This window comes from Kwoniella shandongensis, chromosome 4 (genome assembly GCF_008629635.2).
Source record: "Kwoniella shandongensis chromosome 4, complete sequence".
NCBI lineage: Eukaryota > Fungi > Basidiomycota > Tremellomycetes > Tremellales > Cryptococcaceae > Kwoniella > Kwoniella shandongensis.
The window spans coordinates 606188-630707 of NC_089290.1; the positions used below are offsets into that span (position 1 = coordinate 606188).

At 49.9% G+C, this 24520-nt stretch overlaps 9 protein-coding genes and 1 non-coding gene across 10 annotated transcripts; 5 read left to right on the forward strand and 5 right to left on the reverse strand.

The window, feature by feature from the left end:
• Nucleotides 1–212: 212 nt before the first annotated feature.
• CI109_102246 (uncharacterized protein) lies at nucleotides 213–1409 on the forward strand (the record flags this gene model as incomplete). Its single annotated transcript, XM_032004759.1, has 1 exon — nucleotides 213–1409. The coding sequence occupies one exon, from the start codon at nucleotides 213–215 to the stop codon at nucleotides 1407–1409; it is 1197 nt and encodes a 398-aa protein (XP_031860874.1).
• Nucleotides 1410–1594: 185 nt separating this feature from the next.
• Nucleotides 1595–4298, reverse strand: CI109_102247 (uncharacterized protein; the record flags this gene model as incomplete). Its single annotated transcript, XM_032004758.1, has 8 exons — nucleotides 1595–1989; nucleotides 2048–2555; nucleotides 2617–3006; nucleotides 3097–3230; nucleotides 3301–3379; nucleotides 3443–3553; nucleotides 3620–3710; nucleotides 3769–4298. 8 exons carry the CDS (start codon nucleotides 4296–4298, stop codon nucleotides 1595–1597), a joined length of 2238 nt encoding a protein of 745 aa, XP_031860873.1.
• An 828-nt stretch (nucleotides 4299–5126) lies between these two features.
• Nucleotides 5127–8164, forward strand: CI109_102248 (uncharacterized protein; the record flags this gene model as incomplete). The annotated part of the gene is made up of 11 exons (XM_032004757.1): nucleotides 5127–5552; nucleotides 5631–5756; nucleotides 5820–5871; nucleotides 5937–6041; nucleotides 6124–6347; nucleotides 6460–6832; nucleotides 6902–7030; nucleotides 7132–7213; nucleotides 7289–7394; nucleotides 7467–7641; nucleotides 7866–8164. The coding sequence occupies 11 exons, from the start codon at nucleotides 5127–5129 to the stop codon at nucleotides 8162–8164; spliced, it is 2097 nt and encodes a 698-aa protein (XP_031860872.1).
• Nucleotides 8165–8498: 334 nt separating this feature from the next.
• CI109_102249 (uncharacterized protein) lies at nucleotides 8499–12509 on the reverse strand (the record flags this gene model as incomplete). Its single annotated transcript, XM_032004756.1, has 11 exons — nucleotides 8499–8528; nucleotides 8600–8860; nucleotides 8919–9107; nucleotides 9172–9550; nucleotides 9615–10422; nucleotides 10484–10616; nucleotides 10675–10940; nucleotides 11001–11558; nucleotides 11620–11886; nucleotides 11960–12437; nucleotides 12507–12509. The coding sequence occupies 11 exons, from the start codon at nucleotides 12507–12509 to the stop codon at nucleotides 8499–8501; spliced, it is 3372 nt and encodes a 1123-aa protein (XP_031860871.1).
• A 1020-nt stretch (nucleotides 12510–13529) lies between these two features.
• CI109_102250 (uncharacterized protein) lies at nucleotides 13530–14783 on the reverse strand (the record flags this gene model as incomplete). Its single annotated transcript, XM_032004755.1, has 8 exons — nucleotides 13530–13554; nucleotides 13621–13684; nucleotides 13771–13841; nucleotides 13916–14001; nucleotides 14101–14238; nucleotides 14321–14455; nucleotides 14543–14684; nucleotides 14749–14783. The coding sequence occupies 8 exons, from the start codon at nucleotides 14781–14783 to the stop codon at nucleotides 13530–13532; spliced, it is 696 nt and encodes a 231-aa protein (XP_031860870.1).
• Nucleotides 14784–15318: 535 nt separating this feature from the next.
• Nucleotides 15319–16666, forward strand: CI109_102251 (uncharacterized protein; the record flags this gene model as incomplete). Its single annotated transcript, XM_032004754.1, has 7 exons — nucleotides 15319–15522; nucleotides 15636–15680; nucleotides 15758–15850; nucleotides 16025–16162; nucleotides 16279–16296; nucleotides 16370–16508; nucleotides 16578–16666. The coding sequence occupies 7 exons, from the start codon at nucleotides 15319–15321 to the stop codon at nucleotides 16664–16666; spliced, it is 726 nt and encodes a 241-aa protein (XP_031860869.1).
• Nucleotides 16667–16842: 176 nt separating this feature from the next.
• On the reverse strand, nucleotides 16843–19353 carry CI109_102252 (uncharacterized protein; the record flags this gene model as incomplete). The annotated part of the gene is made up of 17 exons (XM_032004753.1): nucleotides 16843–16895; nucleotides 16959–17602; nucleotides 17665–17827; nucleotides 17895–18070; nucleotides 18133–18175; nucleotides 18226–18285; nucleotides 18345–18405; nucleotides 18464–18493; nucleotides 18558–18572; nucleotides 18634–18667; nucleotides 18724–18767; nucleotides 18818–18847; nucleotides 18919–18995; nucleotides 19058–19085; nucleotides 19147–19192; nucleotides 19247–19279; nucleotides 19337–19353. 17 exons carry the CDS (start codon nucleotides 19351–19353, stop codon nucleotides 16843–16845), a joined length of 1554 nt encoding a protein of 517 aa, XP_031860868.1.
• Nucleotides 19354–19572: 219 nt separating this feature from the next.
• Nucleotides 19573–19687, forward strand: CI109_102253. The gene has a single exon (XR_004236748.1). It is a non-coding gene; the product is annotated as a 5S ribosomal RNA (ribosomal RNA).
• Nucleotides 19688–20306: 619 nt separating this feature from the next.
• CI109_102254 (uncharacterized protein) lies at nucleotides 20307–22224 on the forward strand (the record flags this gene model as incomplete). Its single annotated transcript, XM_032004752.1, has 7 exons — nucleotides 20307–20526; nucleotides 20639–20864; nucleotides 21036–21205; nucleotides 21348–21588; nucleotides 21725–21857; nucleotides 21931–22087; nucleotides 22187–22224. The coding sequence occupies 7 exons, from the start codon at nucleotides 20307–20309 to the stop codon at nucleotides 22222–22224; spliced, it is 1185 nt and encodes a 394-aa protein (XP_031860867.1).
• A 73-nt stretch (nucleotides 22225–22297) lies between these two features.
• Nucleotides 22298–24352, reverse strand: CI109_102255 (uncharacterized protein; the record flags this gene model as incomplete). Its single annotated transcript, XM_032004751.1, has 6 exons — nucleotides 22298–22387; nucleotides 22469–22571; nucleotides 22633–23543; nucleotides 23604–23831; nucleotides 23893–24131; nucleotides 24217–24352. 6 exons carry the CDS (start codon nucleotides 24350–24352, stop codon nucleotides 22298–22300), a joined length of 1707 nt encoding a protein of 568 aa, XP_031860866.1.
• Nucleotides 24353–24520: the final 168 nt, after the last annotated feature.

Sequence of the window (24520 nt, forward strand, 5' to 3'; positions counted from 1 at the left end):
AAATTTGATCACGTGACCTGTGATTCGCATCTACTCCTCCTCTAGAGTCTCGGCTGAATCCTCAAAAGTGACTTTGGCATCGACGTCTATTTCGTCTAATTACCTCTTATTCACTCTTGACTGCTCTTCGTGTCCCTCAAAACTCGGAAACTCCTGCGTGAGAGTACAAAATCTTTTTGATCAACGACATTGGAATATCCACCTTCGTCACGATGCTCTCTCTCCTCCCACTTCGAGCTTCCACCTCTCTCCGAACATCTTTCGTTCGATCCCTCTCCACCACCCCCTCGCTTTTCGCTGACACTCCCTCGCCTTCAACCGGCAATGGCGGCGGTATCAAAGTACCCATCACTCTGATCGCTTCTTTACGAAAGATCCATCCTGTGCCACTTGCTCAAGCTCGTGAAGCTCTCGAACGATCGAACCTCGACCTGAAATCCGCTATAGACTACCTCCAATCCGCCTCCAGTAGCAATGCCGAGAAAAAAGCTGCCAAAGTCTCCGGTAGATCAACCAACGAGGGCGTTATCGCCATCTCCCTTCTTGGTGGGAAAAGAGTTGGGATGGTCCAGTTGGGTTGTGAGACGGACTTTGTTGCTAGGAATCAGGTTTTCTTGAAGACTGCAAGAGGTGTAGCGGAGACTACTGCTTTTTTGGACGTACCAGGATCAGAGGAAGATGATAGTCATCATAAAATCTCAGCGACCGCTTCAGCAGCGAACAACGCTCAGGAACAAGCACAAGATACGAAAACGCAAACAGCTATACACGATCCGATATTGGAATTCCCTACAGAATCATTACTTTCCGCACCATTAATCTTCCTCCCACAACAATCCTCGTCCGACTCACCCACTCCAATCCCCACTTCTGATCCCCAGACGATCCGTCAGACCTTGCTTTCTAGTTTATCACAAACGGGTGAGAACCTCAAACTCCTTCGAGCGGTATCGTTTGCTGCACCTTTCCCATCTTCTCCGACTGTCCGATTCGTTCCTGGTGCTTATGCGCATGGCGGACCGTCAGACAAGGAAGGTAAAGTCGGTGGAATCGTCGTTCTCAGCGTGACTAGTCTCGATGCGGAGAAACCTATCGCTTCGATGATCCATGGTCCAGGAGGAGATGTGTTGGAGAAGGATCTCGGCGATTTCGCAAGGACAGTCGCGAGACAGGTTGTCGGGTTCCCCACAAAGGCAGTGGAGAAGGGCGAAGGAACAGCGGTGGAAGATGAGGAGGCGTTGTACGAACAACCATTCATGATGTTCAACGGAGATGATAGGAAGGTGAAGGACGTCTTGGACGCTTGGGGTAAAGAGAAGGGTGTGGTCGTGAAAGTGGTCGGAATCAGAAGGTGGGCAGTGGGAGATGACCTTGGATCTGCCGAGGCGGAAAAGGAAGCGACAGCATAAGCAGTAGTAGCAATACGGGTAGATTGTAGAAGGGCGTGTGGTGCGACGCTGCAGTAGGTCTGATTCAAGCCAGGAGCACGTTCGAGTACAACACATGTCAAATGGGTATCATTTGCATATTAATCTACCTATTACCTCTGATGTACAACACCGTTCTATCCGCTTACTCAATCGTTACTTCTACGCTACAATCGTCCAGGCTTCTCTTTTTCACTCATACCCAAAGCCCCCTCTGCCATCTTCTTCGTTGCCTGTTCTACGCCTTCTTCGATCTCCCCCACAACAGTGCCCTCACTATCGTGTCTGGGTATCTTCTCTGTCTGTATTCTTCTGTCCTCCTCTGAATCGTGTTCCGACTCTTGTTCCGAATCGTGCTCGACGTGTCCGTGACCATGTTTCGAGTTTGCCTTTTTGGCGAGTTTCTTGGCTTTCTTACTTTCCACCCAAGCTTTCGCTTCTGCTCTCTTGGCCGCGTCGTCTTCTCTCTTTAGCTCTATTTTCTTTATCAAGAGAATGGTTATAGGCACGCAGATACCGATACAAGGTGTACAATACCAAAAGACGGCATTGATTCCTTTGGCTACAATTGAACGTTGGAATCAGGTCAAGTTCGCTCTACAGACCTTTGGGTCACTCACCATAAGCCACTGTGACCTCTGCCAATTGATCTGCTGTGAGTCCCAACGTGTTGGCTTGTGTTGGGTCGGCCAAGATGGTCTTGTAAACATCATCTCCTAGCACGCCTTTCAGATGTCCCTTGACACTGTTGTTGACGATAGTGCTTGAAACTGCCAAGGCGATAGTACCTCCTAGCATTCGTAGGAAATTTCGAAGACCTGTCGCTGTCGCCATATCTTTCCTAGATACAGCCGCTTGAATGGCGATCAGACTGGTCTGGAAGGTCTGTCCCGCACCGACACCAACGATGACTTGGTATCCGGCCAACTTCGCGATCGAAGCGTTTGCATCGACGCTTGAGATGAGACCCAAGCCGACAGTCCATAAGGCGAATCCGATGACGAGGTTCCACCAATAATCGCCAGTCTTCGATTGAAGGATACCGGCACCAAAGGAAAAGAAGGTTTGGACAGTCAACAATGGGAGCATGAGAACACCTGATCGAATCGCCGAGTCCCCTCGAACCACCTGTGGTTGACATGTCAGCATTCCAGATTTTGGCTTGTTATACGGCGCGACCATCACTTACCTGGAAGTACTGTGGGAGGTAGTACAGCGTGGCATAGAACGCCATACCATTCATGAACGTGGTGAAATAACAAGCAGATACCGAGACACTGTTGAAGATGTGCATGGGCACGAGTGGCAAGCTGACCACCTTGGCTTCAACGAAGATGAATATCCCGAGCAAAGCCAATCCGATGATCAAAGGTGCAAGAACCGCAGCCGATGACCAGGAATATTGTGATCCTGCCCAAGAGAGAGCGATGAGGACCAACGATGCCCATGCAAGGGTGAGAAGTGAGCCGTAAAAGTCTAGTTTCTTGAGTTTCTCCCAAGCTGATCCTCGTACTCGACGGAGCGGAAGGATGAAAACGATGGTGACGAAGGCGATGGCCGATAGGGGGAGGTTGATATACTGCAGGAACAGTGGGAGATGTTAGCTTGTGGTGGATGGCAGAGTCTTAGGCAATGAAAAGTGATAAGAATTGTGGTGGTGTAAACTCACGAAACACCATCTCCAGGTAGCCTTTTCCGTGAATACACCGCCTAGTATGGGCCCGCACGAGTTTGCCAGCGCAACAACACCTCCCGCGATCCCCTGATATTTTCCCCTCTCTTTAAGCGAGACCACGTCCGAGACTAGGAAGACGACCAAGGGTTGGTGAGCGGACGATCAGTCGCATCGGATGTAGACATGAACTCCACTCACTGATGATCATTGACAACGTCAGGATTCCACCGCCTCCAACTCCTTGAATAGCTCTAAAGACGATAAGCTGGATCATCGTCTGCGAGATCGAGACACGTAAACAATTAGCACCAAATCTAGTGATGGGTGGATGCAATCATACCTGTGCGAGAGCGCAAGCCATTGAGCCAATGAAGAAGATGAAGATACAAGCAAGCAATGTGAACTTTCGACCGAAGATATCGGAAATACGTCCATAGATAGGTTGGGCACACTATTGGTGTCGATCACACAGTCAGATACATGTGTTCGTTGGAAGGGGAGTCATAGAATTGCTCACAGTGGAAGTGAGTAGATACGCCGTTCCAACCCAAGAACTGATATCAGCTCGACTGAACACCTTTCCTAGGGTAGGCAACGCGGTTGTAACACTGCAAAGCAACACCGTCAGTGACATGCGCAGGATCTCGAAAGAAGAGCTTGACTCACATAGTTTGATCTAACAAACTGCAGAAGAGGGCACATGTCAAACCACAAAAGACCAAGACGACCTGTCTGACAGGTAACAGATTTGTTTGATCTTGCAATTCAACTTCTTTCTTCTTTCCCCATCTTGACGATTTGGATTTCCCATCTATCTTGGCTTCTTCGTCATTACCTTTCCCTCCCATTTCCGCCGATTCTTCCCCAGGTGACTCATGATGATTCGAAGAGGAATGGTCCGAGCCTTCGCCTTCATGTTCGTCATGTGTATGTAGTCCACCGTCACCGCCAACATCATCGAGGGAGGCTGCTCCGTCATGTTCTTCATCCACGAATTCACCAGTCTCATGCGTGGCCATTCGCCGTAGGGCATTTTGGGCATGATAGCTCCCCGATGTGCCGGTACGTGTCAGTCGAGGGAAAGCCGCCCCTGCTTCGGCTGTGGTCGAGGTGGCAGGTTGGGTAGTCGGTAAGATGGAGGAGGATTGTCGGCGCGTCGTACGGGGAGGTGGCGCCCGAGTGGCAGGAGTCGACATGCTTGCCACTGTCGATTACGGTGTTCTAACGAATGGGGTGGTGTGATGTCGATAATATAGATTTGGATAGGGGATGAAGATGTATAGATACAGCGAGACAGGGGGCAAGGCGCGAGATCGATTCCAATTATAGTAACAACAAACGACGATTCGAGTGATCCCAGATCCGATACGATCGTGACAAATAGTTTGTTCGACGAGGATACGGTATCCAGACCGCGAACCGACTCGCGACGTATACAGTATGTATGGTCTGTACTTGCAGACGGGAAATGAAGATCGAGAAGAAGGAGAAGAAGAAAGATGAAATGGATCTCTTCTCTTCTCGGGAGCTCGGTAGGTGACTGACTGGTCCTTCTGGCCAGTCCTGTATCCATTTTTTCATTTACATTGCATCGGTCATTTCCGATGAACGGATATGGAATAACAATCCCTGAAACAATGCTATCTGCGGAACTTGCCGCCTGGAAGCCCCAAAGACCCCATCGGATCCGATCAGCCGATCGGCCGAACTACTACTAAACTCATAGACGGGGGGATTGTTTACGTATCAAAGTGATTGTGTGAGCGATGACGCTGTGAACGAAAATAGACATTTGTTTGGTTCCAAAATAGATTTTGGGTCGACGTGCGACTTGCAGCATGTGGTATTCATAATACAACTTTGGATGGTTCTCAATGACGCACTACTCACGCTCTGCGCTTATCATTAGGTAGTAGTAGTGGTGCCGCTGTCGGTGAGTGTTGTGTAGAGTATAGGTTGGATATACGAGATGCATCTCATCCTGCATTGTCCCGTTTTGCATAACGTTCATGAAGCAGAACGAAATGACGACCAATACTGAACCACTACCGGGAACCGGCTTTCTCTCTCAGAAGCTCTTCAACCTCCTCACGACTCCCACACCTACTGTGACTTCCACACTTGCAGCTTCCTACCCCGAGACATCCGTCAAAGAAGTCGCTGAGAAGCTCTACGGCCATCATCGCGATCATGGGCATCATGCTCATCATCTTGACCATGCAACAGGCCAAGAATCACAAGCAGGTGCTGGGTCTGACGGAAGACCGAATGTTAGCAAAGTGGAGAAGTTGCTGGAGAAGGTACATCTGAAAGGGAGTGAAGACGAGGGAGTCCATAATCCCGCGCAGGAACAGTGGGATGCTATGTATCCTCTGAGCCAAGAGCACTTGGAGCAAGTAAGAAGATGCGGACAGTGGGGTGAAGCACAACCGAGCGAGTTATTTCTGAATGTGAGTCAAGCGAGATCGAAGTGACGAATCACCAGTATACTCACAGAAGTAGCTAATCTGTCACCTCACTCTAATCAGGTCTGGGCTAAATCCCTTCGACCACTCGAGACGGATCCTCTCAAGAACCTCTGTTCCCCACCATTGATCGGAGCGACAGGTGTGATTCCACTGAGTATCATCTCGGTCATCCCAGATATCATCCAGGTAGGTCTACAGATCCATTGATACCTTGTAGTCATCATTTTTTGGAACTGACTCTCGTTTCAGCACCACGCAGATGTGATTGTCCGAGCAGAACGAGAGATCTTCCTTGCTACCAGTGAGTTGCACACTCCGCGCACTGCACTTTGCAAAAGGGTAAGCTAAAAGACGCTTCTTGTACAGATTTCTGGGAGGCATCAAGTGCTGCCCAAACCATTGTGGATGCGTTCAGAGAGCTCTCAAGGAGAGTCGTTGAAAGAAACGGCCCAAGAGTTGTTATCAAGCTAAGTAAGCATATCGACTCCGCTTCATGCATCGGATATGCCAATCTGCCATCTGGTGCGCGATACTGACCCTCGCTCACTTGCAGTGTACGATCGCGGTAACCCACATCAGTTGATAGACCCCCACCAGTCAGTCGACCGAAAGACATACACCGGAGACAAGGTCAAACTTCCTCCACCTGAAGAGATCCCAGGCTGTCTACTTGAGGTTCAAAATTATCATGAACCGCCCGTGGGGACGTTCCATGCGAAATATATGGTGGTTGATAGGAGGGTAGCATTGTTAGGTAGCAATAACATCCAAGACAGAGTGAGTTCTTTGACTCTCATTATAGCCACTGAAGATTTTATCCGATGGTATACTGGACCTTGTGAGAAGAAAGAGGAATACAGTAGTATGCTGATGTTGGCACGCTGCTCAGGTGAACGTCGAGATGATGTCACATATCGAAGGTCCCATCGTTCAGGCATTCTACGATATGGCGCTCTTATCGTGGTCCAACGCCTTCCATCCCCCACTCCCCCTCTTAGCACATCCCCCGACATACCCACCTGGCGGCTCGAAGAATTACGATTTCGGCACTGCCCACCCTGTTATTGGCAGTAAGGGTGATCTCGACAGTGCTGCGTCCAGATCGCGAGAGATACTGGCACAACATCATGCTCAAGAAGGAGGGGATGATGGAGGGCAGAGTATGCAGAGGAAGAAGGAGATCTGGGATGGGAACAACGCCGATGAAGCGGAGAGGGTAGATGATCAGTTCACGGACGAAGAAGCGATTACGAAGCACCTCAGTGAGTTGTATCCAGCCGTGCTTGCACACCTCTGTGCGCAGAAGTTTCAGACTGATGACAAGGACGTAGATACCGGCAGCAAGATCGATATAACAGATAAGAGCCCGCCTCCAAATGCTGCTGCGTTCAAGCCTTTGTTCTTACACACGCCGCACAATCCTTTTCCGATCGCACTGGTCAATCGTCCGCCACGAGGTCGTGAGTGTGGCTCTGTATTGCTTGATTGCCTTGCTGCGTACAGAACGATCCGTCCGTCTTGGCTATGTTATCAAGCGTCAAAGCTCATCTCCAACCCGTAGAACCCGGTCATGGGGATGTTTTCGTACCTCAGGACCAAGCCTGGCTAGCAGCTATGAAGTTTGCCAGAAAGAGCGTGTTCATGTGAGTGGGCCATGTGGCCTCGAATCGCCTGGGACAGTCGTCTCGTTGGCTGACGACCTGAGCTGCCCGCCCCAGCCAAACACCGACATTCAACGCTGTGCCGATCGTCGAAGCAGCACTTGAGACCGTCCGAAGAGGGGTTTTAGTCCAAATCTACGCCGATCTGGGCTTCAACGATGAAGTGAGTTATCGCATAGAGATCGATTCCTCTTGAGATCCCAACTGATCTGCGATACCTTGTCTCTCTTCGCAGGGGGAGCTGCTCCCCTTCCAGGGCGGTACGAACTCTGCCATCTCCACATACATGTACTCCCGTCTCTCGGAGAGCGACAAAAAGAATTTGGAGATATATTGGTACACGGGTAAAGATCAACGGGCTCCTCTGAATGCGAATAAGAAGAGCAGGAACTGTCATGTCAAGTTGATGAGTGAGTGCGATGTCATCCTTTCCAAATGGCTGTTTGTACCATCGAAACGGCTCATCTCTGACCCAAGTCTGTCTTTACTGACCATTGTTTACCTATCTGCTCTCCCTGCGCTCCTCATGTCCACTTGCCTTGCCGTCATTGCACCCTTTTGTTTACCCTTCTGCCTATCGCCCTTTCGGATATTCGGCCCACTCGTCCACCTACCCACCCACCAACCCACACAGTTGTCGACTCTCAGATCGCCATCCAAGGAAACGGCAACCAAGATACCCAATCGCATTTCCACTCTCAAGAAATAAACATCCTTATCGACTCTCCACTCATCGCTACTCAATGGCGCGAAACGATCGATTCGAACCAAAATACGAAATATTATGGTAAAGTTGATCCTTCCGATGGGATCTGGAGAGATCCTCAGGGAAAGGAGTTGGAAGGGGAGAAGAAACAGCCAAAGGGGATTATGAAGTCTTTTGTAGGCGTGAAAGGTGCCATTCAGAGAGTAAGAGGGGAAGGTGGGTTCTGAGCGCGACCGAGCGATGCGAGGTCGTATCAAGAGTCGGAACGATCAGCTCAACTGGAATATTTGAAACTCGATATCTCTTAATGATTGTTAGATGTGGATGTATCGTATAACTCTCACACCCCGCTCGCATGACTCAGCGTATACATCCATTCATTAGTCACTTCATCCAACAACACCCCCCCCCCCCCTCCCATTCTCATTTCTCTCGTCTATTCCGTCATCTCGTGTACTTTCATCATAGTGCCACTTGTCGTTGTCCCATCTCGTCTCCTCCTCCTGTCTTCATATATACAAAATACGATCGATAACAATTTCCTTTTCATTCCGACTTAGTTTAAGCCTGTGCAGCAGCCCAAGGTGCGATCTACAATACCTTCATGTCAGTCTTCATTCGTTCTTCTCCTACGCTCCCACACAAAAGAGCTCTGCACTTACCCAACTGAAACCTGCAAACTCTTGTTGATCCGCTGCGCTCAACTGCGTATGAACCGGTGTCAAAGTCGGTTGTTCTCTCGTAAACTCTTGGTCGAAGTTACTCGTGTCGGTCGCATTTCCGATAGTGGGGAAGTATGGCGGTGGGATACGTTTGTGGTAAACATCGTCAAAGTTGACATCCTTGAAGAAGAGGTGTCGCTTGATATCTTCAGCATCGGCTTCACCAGCTCCGAGTCGTCGAGCTGGGTCTCGTGTTAGGAGCTGTAACAAAGTGTCAGTCAGCTTCGGCTTGATCAATGATATTCATGAGACAACTCACCCTCTGCAACAACGACACAGCATCTCGAGGCATTGTGATAGGATACAACGGCTCATCCTCCAAGATAGCATCGAAGATTTCATCTTCATCATCTCCTCGGAAAGGTGATTGACCCAACAACATCTCGTAGGTGAGAACACCGAACGCCCACCAGTCGACCGCTCGACCATATCGTTGTTCAAGCAAAATCTATAGCAGGCAGATCATATATCAGTCTCGGAGCTCCCGGAGGCTCCGTATGCAGTTCACTCACCTCTGGCGCCATGAACTCCGGAGTACCACAGAATGTACTCGTAGTCTTCCCATACCACATCTCCTCCTTACACAAACCGTAATCCGCAACCTTGACATGACCATCGAGAGTCAACAAGATGTTATCCAACTTCAAGTCTCGGTAGATGATACCCTTCGTGTGGAAATACTGCAAAGCCAAGAGAACTTCACAAGCATAGAATTTCGCTTGTCGGAGTGTGAATTGTTTTTTCTGGATGTGAAGCATGAGATCACCACCGGAAACGTATTCCATGACGAAGTAGACTCGGGTTTCGGTTTGGAAACAAGAGTGAAGACCGAGAAGGAAGGGGTGCCTTTCTTGTGCTGCTGCAAGGAAGACTCGTTTTTCGGATTGGGTACTAATTGCAGAAAGAATTGATTAGCGTTCCGCCATCACAACGTCGCTCATCTTCTCACACTCACCTCTCAACTTCGTCGTTCTCAATGATGAACTCTTTCTTCAACACCTTGATAGCGTACAAGTTGTTTGACGTCTTCTCCTCCGCCAACATGACCTTTCCGAAGTTACCCTTACCGAGAACAGCCAGGAAATTGAAATCGTCCAATCCGACCTTTCGTCTTCGAGCGACTTGCTGCGGGGGACGAGTGCTGAGAGCCTGTGATGGCGCAGGGACAGAAATAGGTGCGGGAGCGGGTGCTGGTGCGGCGGCATATCCTCGTGGTGGTTCGGCCACCTGTGCACCTGGTGGGATCTTCGGTTGCACAGACACAGGTGGCATCGCCGCGTATCCGTCCTGCGGTCGTTGATTCTCATAGCTCTTGCCATGTTGGGGTGCCGCGGGAGGTTGAGGCATTGGTCGACTGCCAACAGGTCGGAGGTCGTTGTATCCACTCGCAGGAGGATGTTGCTGAGCAGGTGGCTGAGGCAATTGTTGTGGTTGTTGGATCTGCTGTTGAGGCTGGCTAGGTGTGCCATATCGAGAGTCGGGAGTTCCATAAGCACTGGGAGGAGCAGGTCGAGGTGGAGCCTGTTGCTGTACTGGTGGTTGCTGAACAGGCGGAGGAGGTATTCGTTCTTGAGCGTGATATGATGGTAACGTCGAGACAGAGGAACTGGACGATGACACAGATGCAGGCAGAGGTTTCTTGTGCACTTGAGTTGTTTTGATATCCCGGAGGTTCTTCAAGAGGATGTTGGCCATCTCCATAGTCATACCACAGAAATCGGGAACAAGGTGAGAACATGTTTGATGGCAAGTGAGAGAGCATTCTAACGGGTATCATCTGTTAGCTGGTGCGCGATTGCTAGAAGGAAGGCACAAGTAGCTCACCGGAACACTTGACAGAGTTCTTTCGGCCAAACGGTAACATGTAACCGCAGTGACAACACCAGTTGGCAGACATGTTGGTGTACGGGGTGAATCGATGTGGGATACGATGGTTGATCTTCTCCTCGTCGCCCTCCTATCGTAATAGCAAGCGTCAGTATAGCCACTCGACAAGGAAAGCTCCAAACACTTACGCCATCCGCCTTTGACTTGCTGATACACTTTGTGACCACTTTGGGGTAACATTTCTTGTGACACGCATATCGACAATCCTCGCACTGGTATCCTTCGCCGGTAAGAAGGAACTCTTGACACAGAGCACACATAATGGGCTGGTAGAACTGTCTTTGGACGAATTGATGGCCGTTCATCTCGAAGACGTCGCCCTTTCGCTTTCGAACGGCACCCTGACGACCGAGAGCTTCGTATGGCCGTCTTCCACCGGGAGCAGTGTCCTTGACTGGAACGCAAAATCAGCACAGGATCGAGATAGCACGGAAGGTTATCTGGCTTTACTCACCAAAGTCAAGTCGGAGTGAAATAGCACCTGCTGGTTCAACAGACCACCACCCTTCAATACCATCGGGACCTTTACCATCCCCATCAGGTCTACCTCTGATAGTTCCAGCGCTATGCAGTGTGACGGAATCTGGCGCATTTCCATGTCTAGGTCCCATACTGGCCGCTGTCGCAGCCGTGACCCAGCCTGCACCCTGACTCTCGATGCCAACCTTCTGTCTACGCAGAGCCTCCACCAAGTCGCTCACTCTTAACCACATCATACCTATCGGGGCCGAATCGCCAGGAGCGATGGTATCGTAGATGGTGATTTCCACTTCGTTGGCTTTGTCGACCGGAATATCGAAGTCTTCATGCCACTTATCGGTTCGCGAGGGGTGAGACACAGCTCGTTCGTTGCCCTCAATCTTGATGACGACGGTAGTCTCGGTGTAAACTTTGGATGATTTCCGAGGGAGAGCGCGGTGGTTGAGATCACGAGCGGAACGAAGCGAGATGAGGAGTTTACCGGATATCGGTTTTCTCAAAGCCTCCTTTCGCTTTCCGTCCGGCAACAAATCTGACGACAACACGTCAATAGCGCCCTTGCGTTGCGGTCATTCGGGCAAAGATTTACTCACCTTCTTCTTCCTCGACAGCACCACCAAATTTGGCCAGGGTCTCATATCTTCTCTTCGCCTTCCTCAACAACTGAATCTTCCCATCACTCTCCACCCTCTTGGCGTCCGTCTCTCCTCGCAATCGCTTATCTCCCTCTGCCCGATATGCCTGAGCCATCTTCTCTATTCCGGTCTTATATTGCTCCTCGACCTGAAGTTTGAATTGAAGTTGGTTGAGCATCCGAGTGATCTTGGCGCCTGTCAATGGGGCGTCGTATCTGAGCAGATCTTTGATGCAGGAAAAGGTCAAGATCAGCATATGACCATGTGCTGTGCATGGAGGTGATATGAAATAACTCACCTAATTGAGTGTAATTCTTCGGTTCTGCTTTCTTAACCTCGTCTTGTTCTGCGCCTGGTGGAGGAGGCGGTAATGGTCTATCTCTATCGACGTTCCAGTTCTTCCCGCTCGGACTCGGACTTATCGGTCCACCACTTGCGGCACCACCTTGTGCAGTACCACCACTTTTCGAAGGTGTCATTAACCCTTGACCAGGTGGATATTGTCCTCCTCTAGAACTCTCTCCTCCTCTCATCGGACTTCCAGATCCACCACTACCGCCAGAACTCCCCATCTGTAATTTTGCCAGTTCATCTTCCAAGAACTTGATTGACGCTTGGGCTGATCGGACTTCATTTTGAGCTTGTTGAATGACCGCTTCGTTCTTTGATGAAGCTTCAACAGCTCTCATGACAGCTTTGGCACCTTCCAAGTTTCGACGTTCGGACTGGATTGTCGAGAGGAGATGGTTGATCTTGGGATCAGAGCTAGGAGGTGGCTGCGAAGTCATGTCATGATTAGCATACTGTGCGGATACGGAAGCGGAGACTATGGATAGGTAACTCACCATGTTGATAGGTATCTATACAATAAAACAGGGAGGATGCAGATGAGTCAAGTGATAGATAGGAAGACGCTGCTTGTGAATGTGCTTGATGTCCTCGAAGAGTACTCGTTGGGTGGCAGCCGCCTTTGCCTTTGTTGATTACGTAGTGACACTGCTTCGATGACGCCCGTGCAGCCAAGGATCACTCGTCGAGTTGGGTATGTTGTTTGAGAATAGGCAGAACTCCGACAGGAAGCAGTGAGTTGGCAAGCCTTGTAGCTTGTATTATATACTTGAGAACTGATTGTCACAATGCAAAGTTGTATTGCAAGTTCATCAAGTTGATGGTTGACGACGCACGCGTCGGTAGTAGTAGTAGTATCAGCGTCCAGTCGAGTTGCATGTGGGGTTGACGGCGTCCAAGTGCGCTAGAGAAGGGGGTGAATGTGGCGGAGAAATTAAGCATACTCTGATGAAAAAACTCCGCGTGTGGCACAGCATTCCCTTAACACAGCATAGGGGGGTCATACAAACACAGCACCACATGTATCCGCATATGCTCATCATCATCATCGACAGCAGCATCGTCATCGCCGTTGACGTCTCGCAGAAGTACGGATCTGGCATCTGGGGCAGTATGTGTATGTTTTCGGACCATGTGTGTCAAGGACGATATACAGCTAGGAAGTTGCACTTACGTACACCGGGCCGAGATCGACCACCTGCTTCGATACGTACTTCTAAAGAAAACCTTGGGGTATATATGTCAGAGCTTATCACCCTTCGTTGCAGATCAATGGTCATCTAATGCCCGCTCTTGCATCTGACTCCAGTGCATGGCTCATGAGACTATGGGCCGTGCTGCGCAGAACGCGACACACATGTCCTGTCGGACACGAGACCTTGTACATACTTGTACTACGAAGTTTGAAGCAATCTCACATTGTAGAAGTCAGATATACATGTTTCTACAACGTGTTCCAGAAATATTGATAGATTACATGTGATTGACTAAGATCGTCGTCTGGTGCCACACGAGACCTCTCACCAAGACATGATCGAGCCGTCACTGAGTGAAGTTATACTTACCGTTAGTGACAACACCCCACTGATCAACAAAGCGTCCGGTACTCACTAGTCGACGAGTTTCCCGCTCGTGGTGTCCTTCTTGGCCTCCTCTATCACCTTCAGCATACCAGCTACAGATACAGTTCCATCAGAATTGGTTCAGATCACTAACATGCGAGGAGGACAAGGAGGAAGCCCAGGAGGAAGGGGAACTCACGCAATGTATCTGACACTTTGAGCGGTGTCTTGTCCATTCCTGACCATTTGGCACCTTGTGTCCCCATATCACTGCGCGAATGAGAGTCATGTCAGTCTCCTGTGTTCTCCCCATTTCGACCAAGAGCAGAAAGAAAAGGACTCACGTCTCCACCCATCCAGGGTTTAGTGCCAGGACTACCAAGTCGGGATGCTCAACATGCAACTTAGCTACCAAGAAGTTCACCGCGGCCTATACGCGCCTACATATCAGCAACGCCCGTGATCAAATATAATAGCTTGAGAGTGAAATTGTAGAAAGGGTGATTGGGACAAAACGCCCCTGACCTACCTTGGATTGACCGTAGGCGCCACCTCCGGGAGTTTGCTGTTTACCGATCCTGCCAGCACCCGAAGAGATGATGACGAATTTGCCATCTGTACCCAGCAATGAATAGAACGCTTGGAAAAGGATCAGTGGCCCGCGGACCTGGAAGTAACAACCAACTACGGTCAGCCTTTTTCATGTACCAGCGCACCCAAGGTCAGTTGAGTGATAACGCATGACTCACGTTGACTTTCCATGTGGTGTCGAGGATATCGGGATCTACATCCTTCAAGTGCGCATGGGTGAGGTGGACAGCAGCATTGGCAATTACCAAATCGAGTTTCTCCACTCCATACTTCCACTTGAGTTCTTCTACAGCCTACTCAACACACGTCACATCAGTTCGTGCCTCACTTTGCTGGACGAACAGACCCCAAGACTTGAGGTCGGAGTTTTGGGAACGTACGGCTTTGGCATCGGTCGTAGAGTCTGATTCAATCTTGACGACGATCAACCCATCCTCTTTGGTGACTGTCGATGGATCTCGTACACCAGCAATCACTGTCCATCCTTGACTCCGATAGGCCTTGAGAAAAGCTTGCCCGATTCTGAACGATAAGATGTCAGCTATTGGCGTAGTGCCGTTTGGTGAAGGGGATGGTAGTCGCTCACCCTCTGTTACAACCTGTGATGAGAACTGTGGGCATTGTACGTGTCTATCTGAAGAGTGAATTGGTGATGTCCTAAGTTGATTGGAAAGAAGTGTGCTTGAAATCAACAAGACACATTTAGGTTTGCGACCATAAACATACATCATGCTTGCGTGCCGACTCACCAGTCAAGTTGTATAGCGTCATTTCTCGAAACGTAAGCATCTCTCTCCAAGCTGCAGCTGAGATACTCTAATCCGGATATGACCGCTCTATATGCTAACGGGATAGCAGAGGTGGAGGTGTCGGTATTTCGGCGCCGGTAAACATCACGCAGCGCGACGATCTGCTGGAATTCCGAGGGATAGTGACTACCCCCCTGTGTGTCGGAATCGGTGATGGAGATACACCGTGAATCTAGCATGTGGGTAGTACATACTTGTCTCCAGAGTATATAAGACGGATGACATCCTCCTTCACTGTCCCACTTGAAATGCACCGTTGTCGCATCTATCTCATCGCTTGAGGCTTGTACAAATAGCTACAACCCAACAATAACAACATCATCTCGTTCATTTTCAATTCCACAACAATGTCAAGCACTACTGTCCTCATCACGGGCGCGAACCGAGGCATCGGTCTCGGCCTCGCCAAAGAATATGCAAAGAGACCCAACACGACCGTCATTGCAGGCTTGAGGAAGCCCGACTCCATGCCTGATATCACGGGTAAGGCAGAAGGATCAAAGCTGGTAGTTGTGAAACTCGATTCGGCAGAGATTGGAGATGGTAAGAAGGTGAGTCGTTGTGGTATTTGGCACTTGACTTTGTCAAAAAGCACTTTCTCCTCTCGCTTGTTTGCTCTTCGTCGGGGAATGTGATTGCTGACAGGCAAACGGATGGCGATTAGGCAATGGAAGAATTGAAGAATCAAGGTATCACCAAGCTCGACATCGTGAGTGATCAGCTATAGTTAATTGTAGGACACGGTTCAACGTTCTGACCGCCTTGACAATCACCGACATCACATAGGTGATTGCAAATGCCGCGATTATGGAAGAAGGTTGTTTCGCGGCATTGTCCGACGTAGATCTCGGCAGTTTCGAAGAGCACTGGCGTATCAATGTGAGTGAAAATGACCCCTACTTCTACGTTTGACACAGTCAATCGAGACAACAACTGCCATGGGATCGTTGTCACATCCTCCTTGTTCGGACGTTTGGACATGCTGGGATATGGGACAAGCTATGGCGGCCAACCGAACTGACAATTGTCACATTCTCGTTCCTCGGCATATAGGTCCTGGCCCCACTTGCGCTGTACCAAGCATGCGTTCCTGTCATGCCTAAAGGATCAAAGTTCATCTGGATGTCATCAGGAGCCAGTATCATCGATCGAATTCCTGACAAGAAAGATGCAGCATACGGTATTACAAAGGTGAGTCTTGGTCTCGCCCTCCTACCATAATCTGTCACGCTGGGCTCCAGATCCGGTCAGCAGTTGAGCTATTCGGGGAGTATGGATTCACTGACCTATTCCATATCTGTTCGTAGTGCTGCATGAACTACCTCGTGAGTGCCTCACAGTCCTGGTGTGATCTATCGAGAGACTTGTCATGCTGATACTCGCACGTTCTCGCACTAGGCTCGATACACCCACTTTGAGAACGAATCCATCGTCACTTTCTCCCTATCACCCGGATGGGTCCAGACAGATATGGGAGATCGAGGAGCAAGATCTGTAGGGATGGACAAAGCTCCCACTACTGTTAAAGAGAGTGTTGGTGAGTGCGCCACTCTTTGCGTGCCTTCAATCCGGAATTCTGAAGGAGAATGCTGACGTTGTGTTGCAGAGGGTATCGTGAAAGTTATCGACGATTCGACAAGGGAGAAATATGCCGGTTTGCATATGCGTTACAACGGTACTCAGTCCAAGTGGTAATCTGTTTCAATTTGTGCTATCTTATTGAAGTGGACGTATCATTATGGAGGTTAATAGGTGAAAGGAATTATATGTTATCTATTTGCACGTGTACAACGGGCTCAAAATGTATGAGAATGCCTGGTATAATTACATGATGTCGTGGGACTGGCCATCTCCATTCTGCAACTCAGCAATCAGATGATCACATCAGGTGGCATCGTACCATCTGGTCGAGACTGACACATCTCTACATCATCCGCGGCGACAACGTCAGCGCTGTAAGTGGAATATTCGGGATCATATCACTCACCGCACCTCCCTTGATCTATCAGGTTGATGAAAGTGCACACTCGACATCTCCATCCAGGTTTGCCATCCTCTCGAGGTTGCAAATCCTTCTCGCCATGTACCAGGTTACTCTGACCCGGTTCAAGCTTGACTCCCGTCTTTCTGTCGTCCTGTGCACGTCCACCCAGAAGGTTGCTTGACTTAGTCGACCCCGTAGTTGCGAGACCTAGCCCCCGGAGACGTTCTTCCCTAACAAGGTCTGCTCCAAACTTTGGTGCCGATGCGATGTCCACCTTTCTCTGCTTCCCCTTGGTCGTATCAACCGGCGGAGATGCGACTCTCTTCCCTGAGCGCTCTCCGTTTCCTGTCTGCCCTTCTTCGCTCTTCACTAGGCCATCACCCACGTACTCCTCCCATCCTCCTCTGAGTCCCTCTCGCTCTTCGTCATCCATCTCTTCCTCCATCTCTTTGCGCCTCTCCTCCACATTCATATGTGGATCTGGCACCTCTTCCTCTCCTTCGTCGGCACTCTCTTCGTCGCTGGCTTCGTCATCGGATTTGATAGGTTTGAGGTCGGAATGCCCTGCATTTGACGGACCAGCCAAGGCTCGTAATCGGGCTTCGGCAGCAGCTGCTCGCATCTCTGCAGCAGTCTTCGATTTGGCTCTACCACACCACGGTCATAAGCTCATGCGATTGGATACCATCGATAATCTGGTCTAACTCACGTTCTACCCCTTGTGCTACCCTCTTTCCACCACGGGTTCTCCTCATCGAACATCTCAGCTGCTCGCTTCTTCGCCTTGGTGATAGCGACACCATGGCTCAGAAGCAGTTGTGTTCGATCATCCATGTATGCTTTTCTCGCCTCCCGATCTTCTTTCGTGATCACTTGAAACCAAACAATCGTCAGCGACTGTCTACCATAGGACCAACGCAGTCGGTGAGGATCACTCACACTTTCCACCATCTAAACGCAAACCGACTTCTCCCATATCTGCGTTGTTTCGGCGTCCAGCTTTGCGATTGTACTCCGTTTGTCTACCAGATCGATGTGATGCTTCACCCTTGACTAATCCTGGACCCTGACTGGCAGATGGACCTCTATTCGGTCTTCGGGCTTTCCGAGCGTCGCTACGTTCCAAGACACGATTGTATCAGCTTTGAAATGGAAGCAAAGCAGGAATTGTACTCACGCAGCGCTGACACCACACACATACTCCGGAAAATCAGATTGTCCTGCTTCCAGTCAGCGAGCGAGTCTTCCTGATACCGATATGAGAACTCACTAAGACCTTCTCCGCCCATTCGAACACTATCCGCGAGTCTTTTGCCGTCCGACCAGAAACCTATAACGTGGAAGAGGTCAGATCCGCTTAAGTTGTGTTCTAAGAGGTAGGCGATGTACCATCACCATAGTATCCTTTAGCTTGTAGCCTGCTAACGTCTGCTTTGATCTCCGCCATGAGCTATAAGTCCGCCATAGTTAGCATATGTTGACAACGTGATGATAAGATGTGGACAGACCTTCTGGAATTTCGGTCCGTGGTTCATTTGCTACCATGGCCACCAATTAGTATAGCAAGTGGTGAAGTGATACGAAGTGGTGTGTCAGACGAACCTCAATGTGCGCCATCTAGATCATTGAATGCGGATCAGCACAGCGTATATGACAAGCAGTGAGGATATGCGCGTACCTCATGACACATGACTGATATGATGTATGCCATCCTATCGACCCAGATCAGAGATGCGATAAGGGGGATAAAGCAGGGATCTGGACATACGGAAGGAAACGTCCCGTTGGACCTCGAAGGACTAGTTCTATACTCTGTTCTCCCATAAGTAGGTGGCGCAGTATTCGAATGGTTGAGAACTCACTTGTCCATGATTCCAATTCCTCCCCGCAAACTACCACAGAAGTAGCAATTAGTTCAGCGAGCAAGTCAAGCGGTCGGAAATCCTGGAGAAGGAGGGCTTACCACTCTATTGAATGCAGCCTCTTCGAGCGTATGGACCTGCATGAAACGATCCCTCATGATCGTCTTCATCTGAGCAGCTGGTGACCAAGACGTGGGTGAGCTAAACCGTGGAAGTTCCGACTGGTTGTGCCCTACTCACCAACAGCTTTCAAGATATCCTCCGCATCCTTCAGTAGCGGTCGACGTCAGCTACAAGTTTCGAGGTAGAGCACAGAGTATAGGACTCACAGTATGGTCTTTCTTGGTCCTCAGAGAACGGATGAAGATGACATAGCTGGCGATGAGCGTGTAAGCTAGCCTACAACCGAGTAGCTCACATCTGACTTACGGATTCGGATTCGCTTGCCGCTCATTCAACCGTCTATATGAGCGTCCATCAGCACGTAACTATCATCATACACGGGTAGAGGAAACTCACAGCTGCGGTGCTTGCATCTTGTCAGCACTCAACCTATGGCCAAGTGATACCCAACAGACTGATAGCAGTAAGTATAAGAATAGAATCAGAAAGTAAATCCGGAATTTAGGAACTTGTCAACAACGCATTGACCCACCTCCACCCCGTGCACGTCCAGTCCGATCACCGATCATACACACACACACACACACAACGTCCGTGCGCGATCTGTCCATCCTGAATTTTCTATTTTTATCTACGGCCATAGAACCTAGAAAACGCCGCATCCCGTCTGATCTGCGCAGCTAAGCTGGGTATCGCTCGGTTAGTACCAAGGTGGGGGACCACTTGGGAATCCCGGGTGCTGTAGTTTTTGTGTTTTTCCAATTTTTATGTTGCATATCGGGTGAATGATGGGTAAAAGGTTGCTGCAAGAATGATTTATGGGGTGTGCGTCTCTGCATCGTCTTTCTTCCCCTGAGGTGACTTGCAAGGAAGTGTGTGTATGTGTTGTGTGTTTTAGAGGGGTGATAGGGTGAAACGGTTGATCGGTTGATGTTTTGCAGGGAAATGCTCCGAGATACAGGGAGTGGTCTGTGCGTTTTGACGTCTGTGCGCTCTGTGGCAGTCATGTCATTATTGGCAACGACCATCAATGTGCAAGTAGCTGGGTAAGGACGATATACATTGGGCTACATGTATAGAGTCCCAGATTGAGCATGAATAGGCAGACATCCGTTGTCAGTTCCAATGTGAGATCATGCCACTTCATTTTCGAGGGCATTCCTTTCTGATACCATCCTTTCTCCTAATGCCCCCTCCCTGATGCCCCTCTCGGGCTGGACGAAAATCATGATCTGACAAAGACATGAACCGATCAAGTCATTCCAAGTACAATTCCGATGTCGTTTGTTTTCCATCACACTGACCAACTGTTAACGTACGGACCGTATTGAGCATTATCGAATTCGCATCGCATCAGATCGCTGCGATGTCCACATTACTTTGGATCTCTGACGCTTCACCACTATTCTTCTATTCGCCCGCTCCAGCTTATTTTGCAGGTCAAAATCTCGCGTCATGGACGAGCAATGATGGTTCATCGTCAGGTGGCGCTGGTGAGACTGGTGCACCTGGTGCGGGTGCGGGCAATTCGACGACTTATCATACAACGAGCGGGTCGGCTGCTGTCGTCATACCATCAATATACGGTGAGCACGCTCGGTCTTTCCTTCCATCCTACACCTCTGTGGCATGGGATGCAAAATTAATCATCGTAATCTGACTGATTCCGCTCTGCTTCGTGATTCAAAACACACACAGCCAAATCCTTCGTACCAATCTTTAGTTCGCCAAGTGGGTACAACACCACCTTGCAAGTCAATAGCGAACCCGCTCTTCCTTGGCTCTCAGGACAAAATTGGACTTCCCCTCCTCAGGATTTCAACGCTCAGACGTTTCAGCTAGACTTGATTTGTGAGACTCAGGATGGATGTGGGGAAGTTACGTTTCAAGGTGCTTGGGTAGGGACGGAGCTGGCTCCGGCTGGGTGAGTGGGTTCTGCACCGATGAAGTGATACGCCGATCTGTTTCTTGTCTTGTGGGGCTGCATGTACGGGAACGAAAGACACAGTTGGTAGTCAGCTTCATATCGCCGATTCTGATCACGTTTGGATGTTCCTTATACGCCACTTTGCTGACGCTACATGCTCTTGCACAGATCAGAGATGGACTCTGTCACACTTGACGATTCATCTCCTCTCATCCAGTATTCTGGCTTTGCACCGGTCGGGACGAACAATGAGGTCGTCCAAGTGACTATTGCAGACTACAATAGCACTCTCTCAATGACAAGTACGAATGGCGCAACGGCCCAAGTGAACTTTACAGGTCAGTGAGCAATAAGAGCGATTTTGTCATTTCAAGCGCCATCTGCGCTCTGGGACAACAAAGCTACTTTGACTTCACCATCTGAACAACGCATCTCGCGTTCGAGATAACATGGACTGACTGAGCACTTCACGTATCGCAGGTGCTTCAATATTCATCACCGGCGTCACCAGTCCCTCATGCTCGACATACACCATAACGCTCGACAATTCCCAAACTGCCACATTCGACGCTAACAACTCCATCACGGCGCATGACACTCTCTTGTATTTTGCTACCAATCTGGATACGACAACGTCGCATAGTATACAAGTGGAGAGCGGAGGAGGGATGGTCATCGATAGTTTTACGGTAAATGGACCGAAAGGTGCGGTCGGGTTTGGGTGAGTCGACCGAATATCAGCTTGGCCAGCCATGGGGAACCGTCCCCAGTATCCTGTACGAGAAGGAGACTTCCAGATGAAGTGCGACATCGAAGCGAAGTATCATTTGATGTACCAAGTCTGACAATCCTCGCAGTGATACACTGGGTCCAAGTACATCTCCAAGCGTCAATGGTACACAACCATCCAATGGTACTCCGGTGTCGAACAACGCCAGTCCCAATGCCGGAGTCATCGTAGGAGCAGTGCTCGGAACGCTGGTAGGAATCGTGAGTAGCACCCCACAGACCTCCTCAACTGTGCTCTCAATTTAGGAATTACTGAATATGCTTGCTTGCACAGGCCATCCTGTGGTATCTTATTCGTCGATGCTCGAATTCAGCAAGAAAGGAAGACGGAGAGGAGAAACTCAACCCGTGGGACGAAGCGAATTTGTTGCAGAATATGAAGAATGAAGAAGTTCATGTGACGACTGCCGCAAATCAGCGATATGTGTATCGTAAGTAACGCCGTGCCACCTTCCAACTAGCCTTTTGACAGGGCATATCCTCGGCTCCGCGATGTGTTCGATTGCTGATGCTGTCTCTCAACCATACAGCCGGACTTATTGCCCATAGCGATCTCAAGAAAAAGTAAATGTCGTAATATAAAATCGCGTCGCTTCACAGAAACGTGTCATAGGCGTGCATAGTCATCGTTATACTCGATCCTACCATCCCTGAGTCTGCCCCATGCCTTGTAAGATCCTTTCAATGAGCGCTCGTTTCATATACTGTTCTCTCGCCAGTGATCGGATAGACTATGAATGAAAGGAATTAGCGTCCGCTGCTTCTACTCCTTTCCTCAGATTAGGAGTCGGGATTATATCTCCCTCGCTCACCTTTAGATACCTGTCCAAATCCACTCTCTCTGCATCTAGCGCCCGTGTCATGTGGTATATTGTGTCCTCGATGGCATTGTCTTCAGCCACGAGGTCGATTAGCCTGTACGGTGCTCACATCAGTATTGACAAGCAGGGCTTCCATAAGCATTGATCGAACTCACTGATTGTGAACAATTGATATCCCGCAAACCAGTTCATCCACACTGACTTCTCCTCTGGATTCTAGATCCGTCACTCTCTCTTCTCCCTGACTGACTACTTCTCCCATCTTTCGTCCCACCGAATCGCACACCTTCTTCACCGCTTCTAATCTCGCCATCTCATCTCGGATCGCAGGTTCTCCCGTCAAGAGATCCTCACGCCTCTCTGCTAGATGTGTGCGTGACGATTCGAGGGAGTGCAGTAAGGGTGGTAGAGACGCGTTAAGATGAGGAAGGAGGATCGAATGAAGGTGTAGTAGGGATGGTGGAGGCGGCTTGGAGGGTGGGAGTGGAGGTGGCGCTGTTGGATCGAAGGTTGTGGCGTCAGACGGCAGAGAATTGGGTATTGTTTCCGGTGATGAGAGGAGGTCTTGTACTGGTCTACGAACGACCGGTGCTTGCTGAAGGGGTTGCTGTGGTGGTTGTTGAGGCAGTTGATGAGAAGGTGGATGCGTTTCTGGAGCGGGTACTGGAGGAGGTCCCTGTTGATATTGCCCATTCGGTGGTGGTCCTGAGCCCGGTCCATATGATGGTCCTGGTGCAGGTTGTCCGTTTGATTGCCACCCGTTGGTGTGATTAGCCTGAGGAGGTTGATACTGCAGTGTGGGAGGCGTCATAGGTTGTTGTTGTTGAGGATTGTATCCGCCTTGAGGGATCGCAACGTAAGGCCGCTGGGGAATGTGGGGCACAGGCGAGCTAGGCGACTGTGGTAGCCGTTGGACTGGCCGTGAAGGAACGGGAGGGGAACCGGGATGTTGAGGTGGTGTAGCAGGAGGCTGAGGAGGCGCGAAGGCGCCTGACGATTGACGTGAATGGGATTGAGGGAAAGAATGGGGTGGTGGAGTGGGGGCAGGTCGATATTGCGGTAACAACTGCTCATAAAGGTCAGCTGGACCAATTTCGCAAAGAAGAGAATTAGGTAGCTGACTCACTTCAGGCTGCAAATTGGGAGGGACAAATGACGGACGTGCAGGCGGAGGAGGCGGTTGACCGGCTTGAGTTTGGGATTGCATTTGTACCGGCTGTGGAGAACTCGTACTCGCTATTGGCGACCGAGACGTCTGGGCGGGAGAAGCTGATTCAGGCGGTTTGGCGTAGACGGGTGGTGCGGCGGAGAAGACGGCTGTGAGCTGCCGCAGTAATATCTCGACGCTCTTGTTCTTTGGGGCCAAAGACGTTAGCAAGGCGTGCGTGAGCGAGGTGATTGTTTGAGTGACTCACTTCCCAGCTCCTCCACCATTGCTCAACTACTTCTGCTCGAACCCTACCACTCGGCTCCACCTCTCTGCCTTTCCTCACCCCCATCTCCTTCGTCGGAACCACAAATGCTAGCGGTGGGGATCGTGGATACTCATGTGGAACCCAGACATGTAACGGAATGTGATATGTCGCCCCTTTGTAGTTGATCGGTAGGGTACCGTGCAGTAGCAGTAACAGAGCTGTTTGACCGGAGTCGAAGGCTGTGGAGGAGCTCCAATCAGTGGACAGAACCATATAAAGGATACAGCAAGCTGGGCGTGAGACACTGATAGGGGTCTAACTTACTAAATGCATCAGTCTTAACAGCCAAAGTCCGTCTCTCCGCCAAGATCTGCATGACCTCTGAGAGCAGTCGATCACGCGAAGGGTACGGTCTCAACACGTTCTGAAGCCATTCTCTGGTCAAATCAAGGCTGGACATGATGTCTTCTGCCTTTCTGGGTCCACACGCAGCTCGGATTGATGGATCTTCGAATAGGTTGATGTATGTACAAATAGCGAGCGTCGAAATGAGACGTGATGATGACATTGAATGCGTTGCGGGGAGATAGCGATGGTGACCATGATACGAGTCACGTGATTTGCGTTC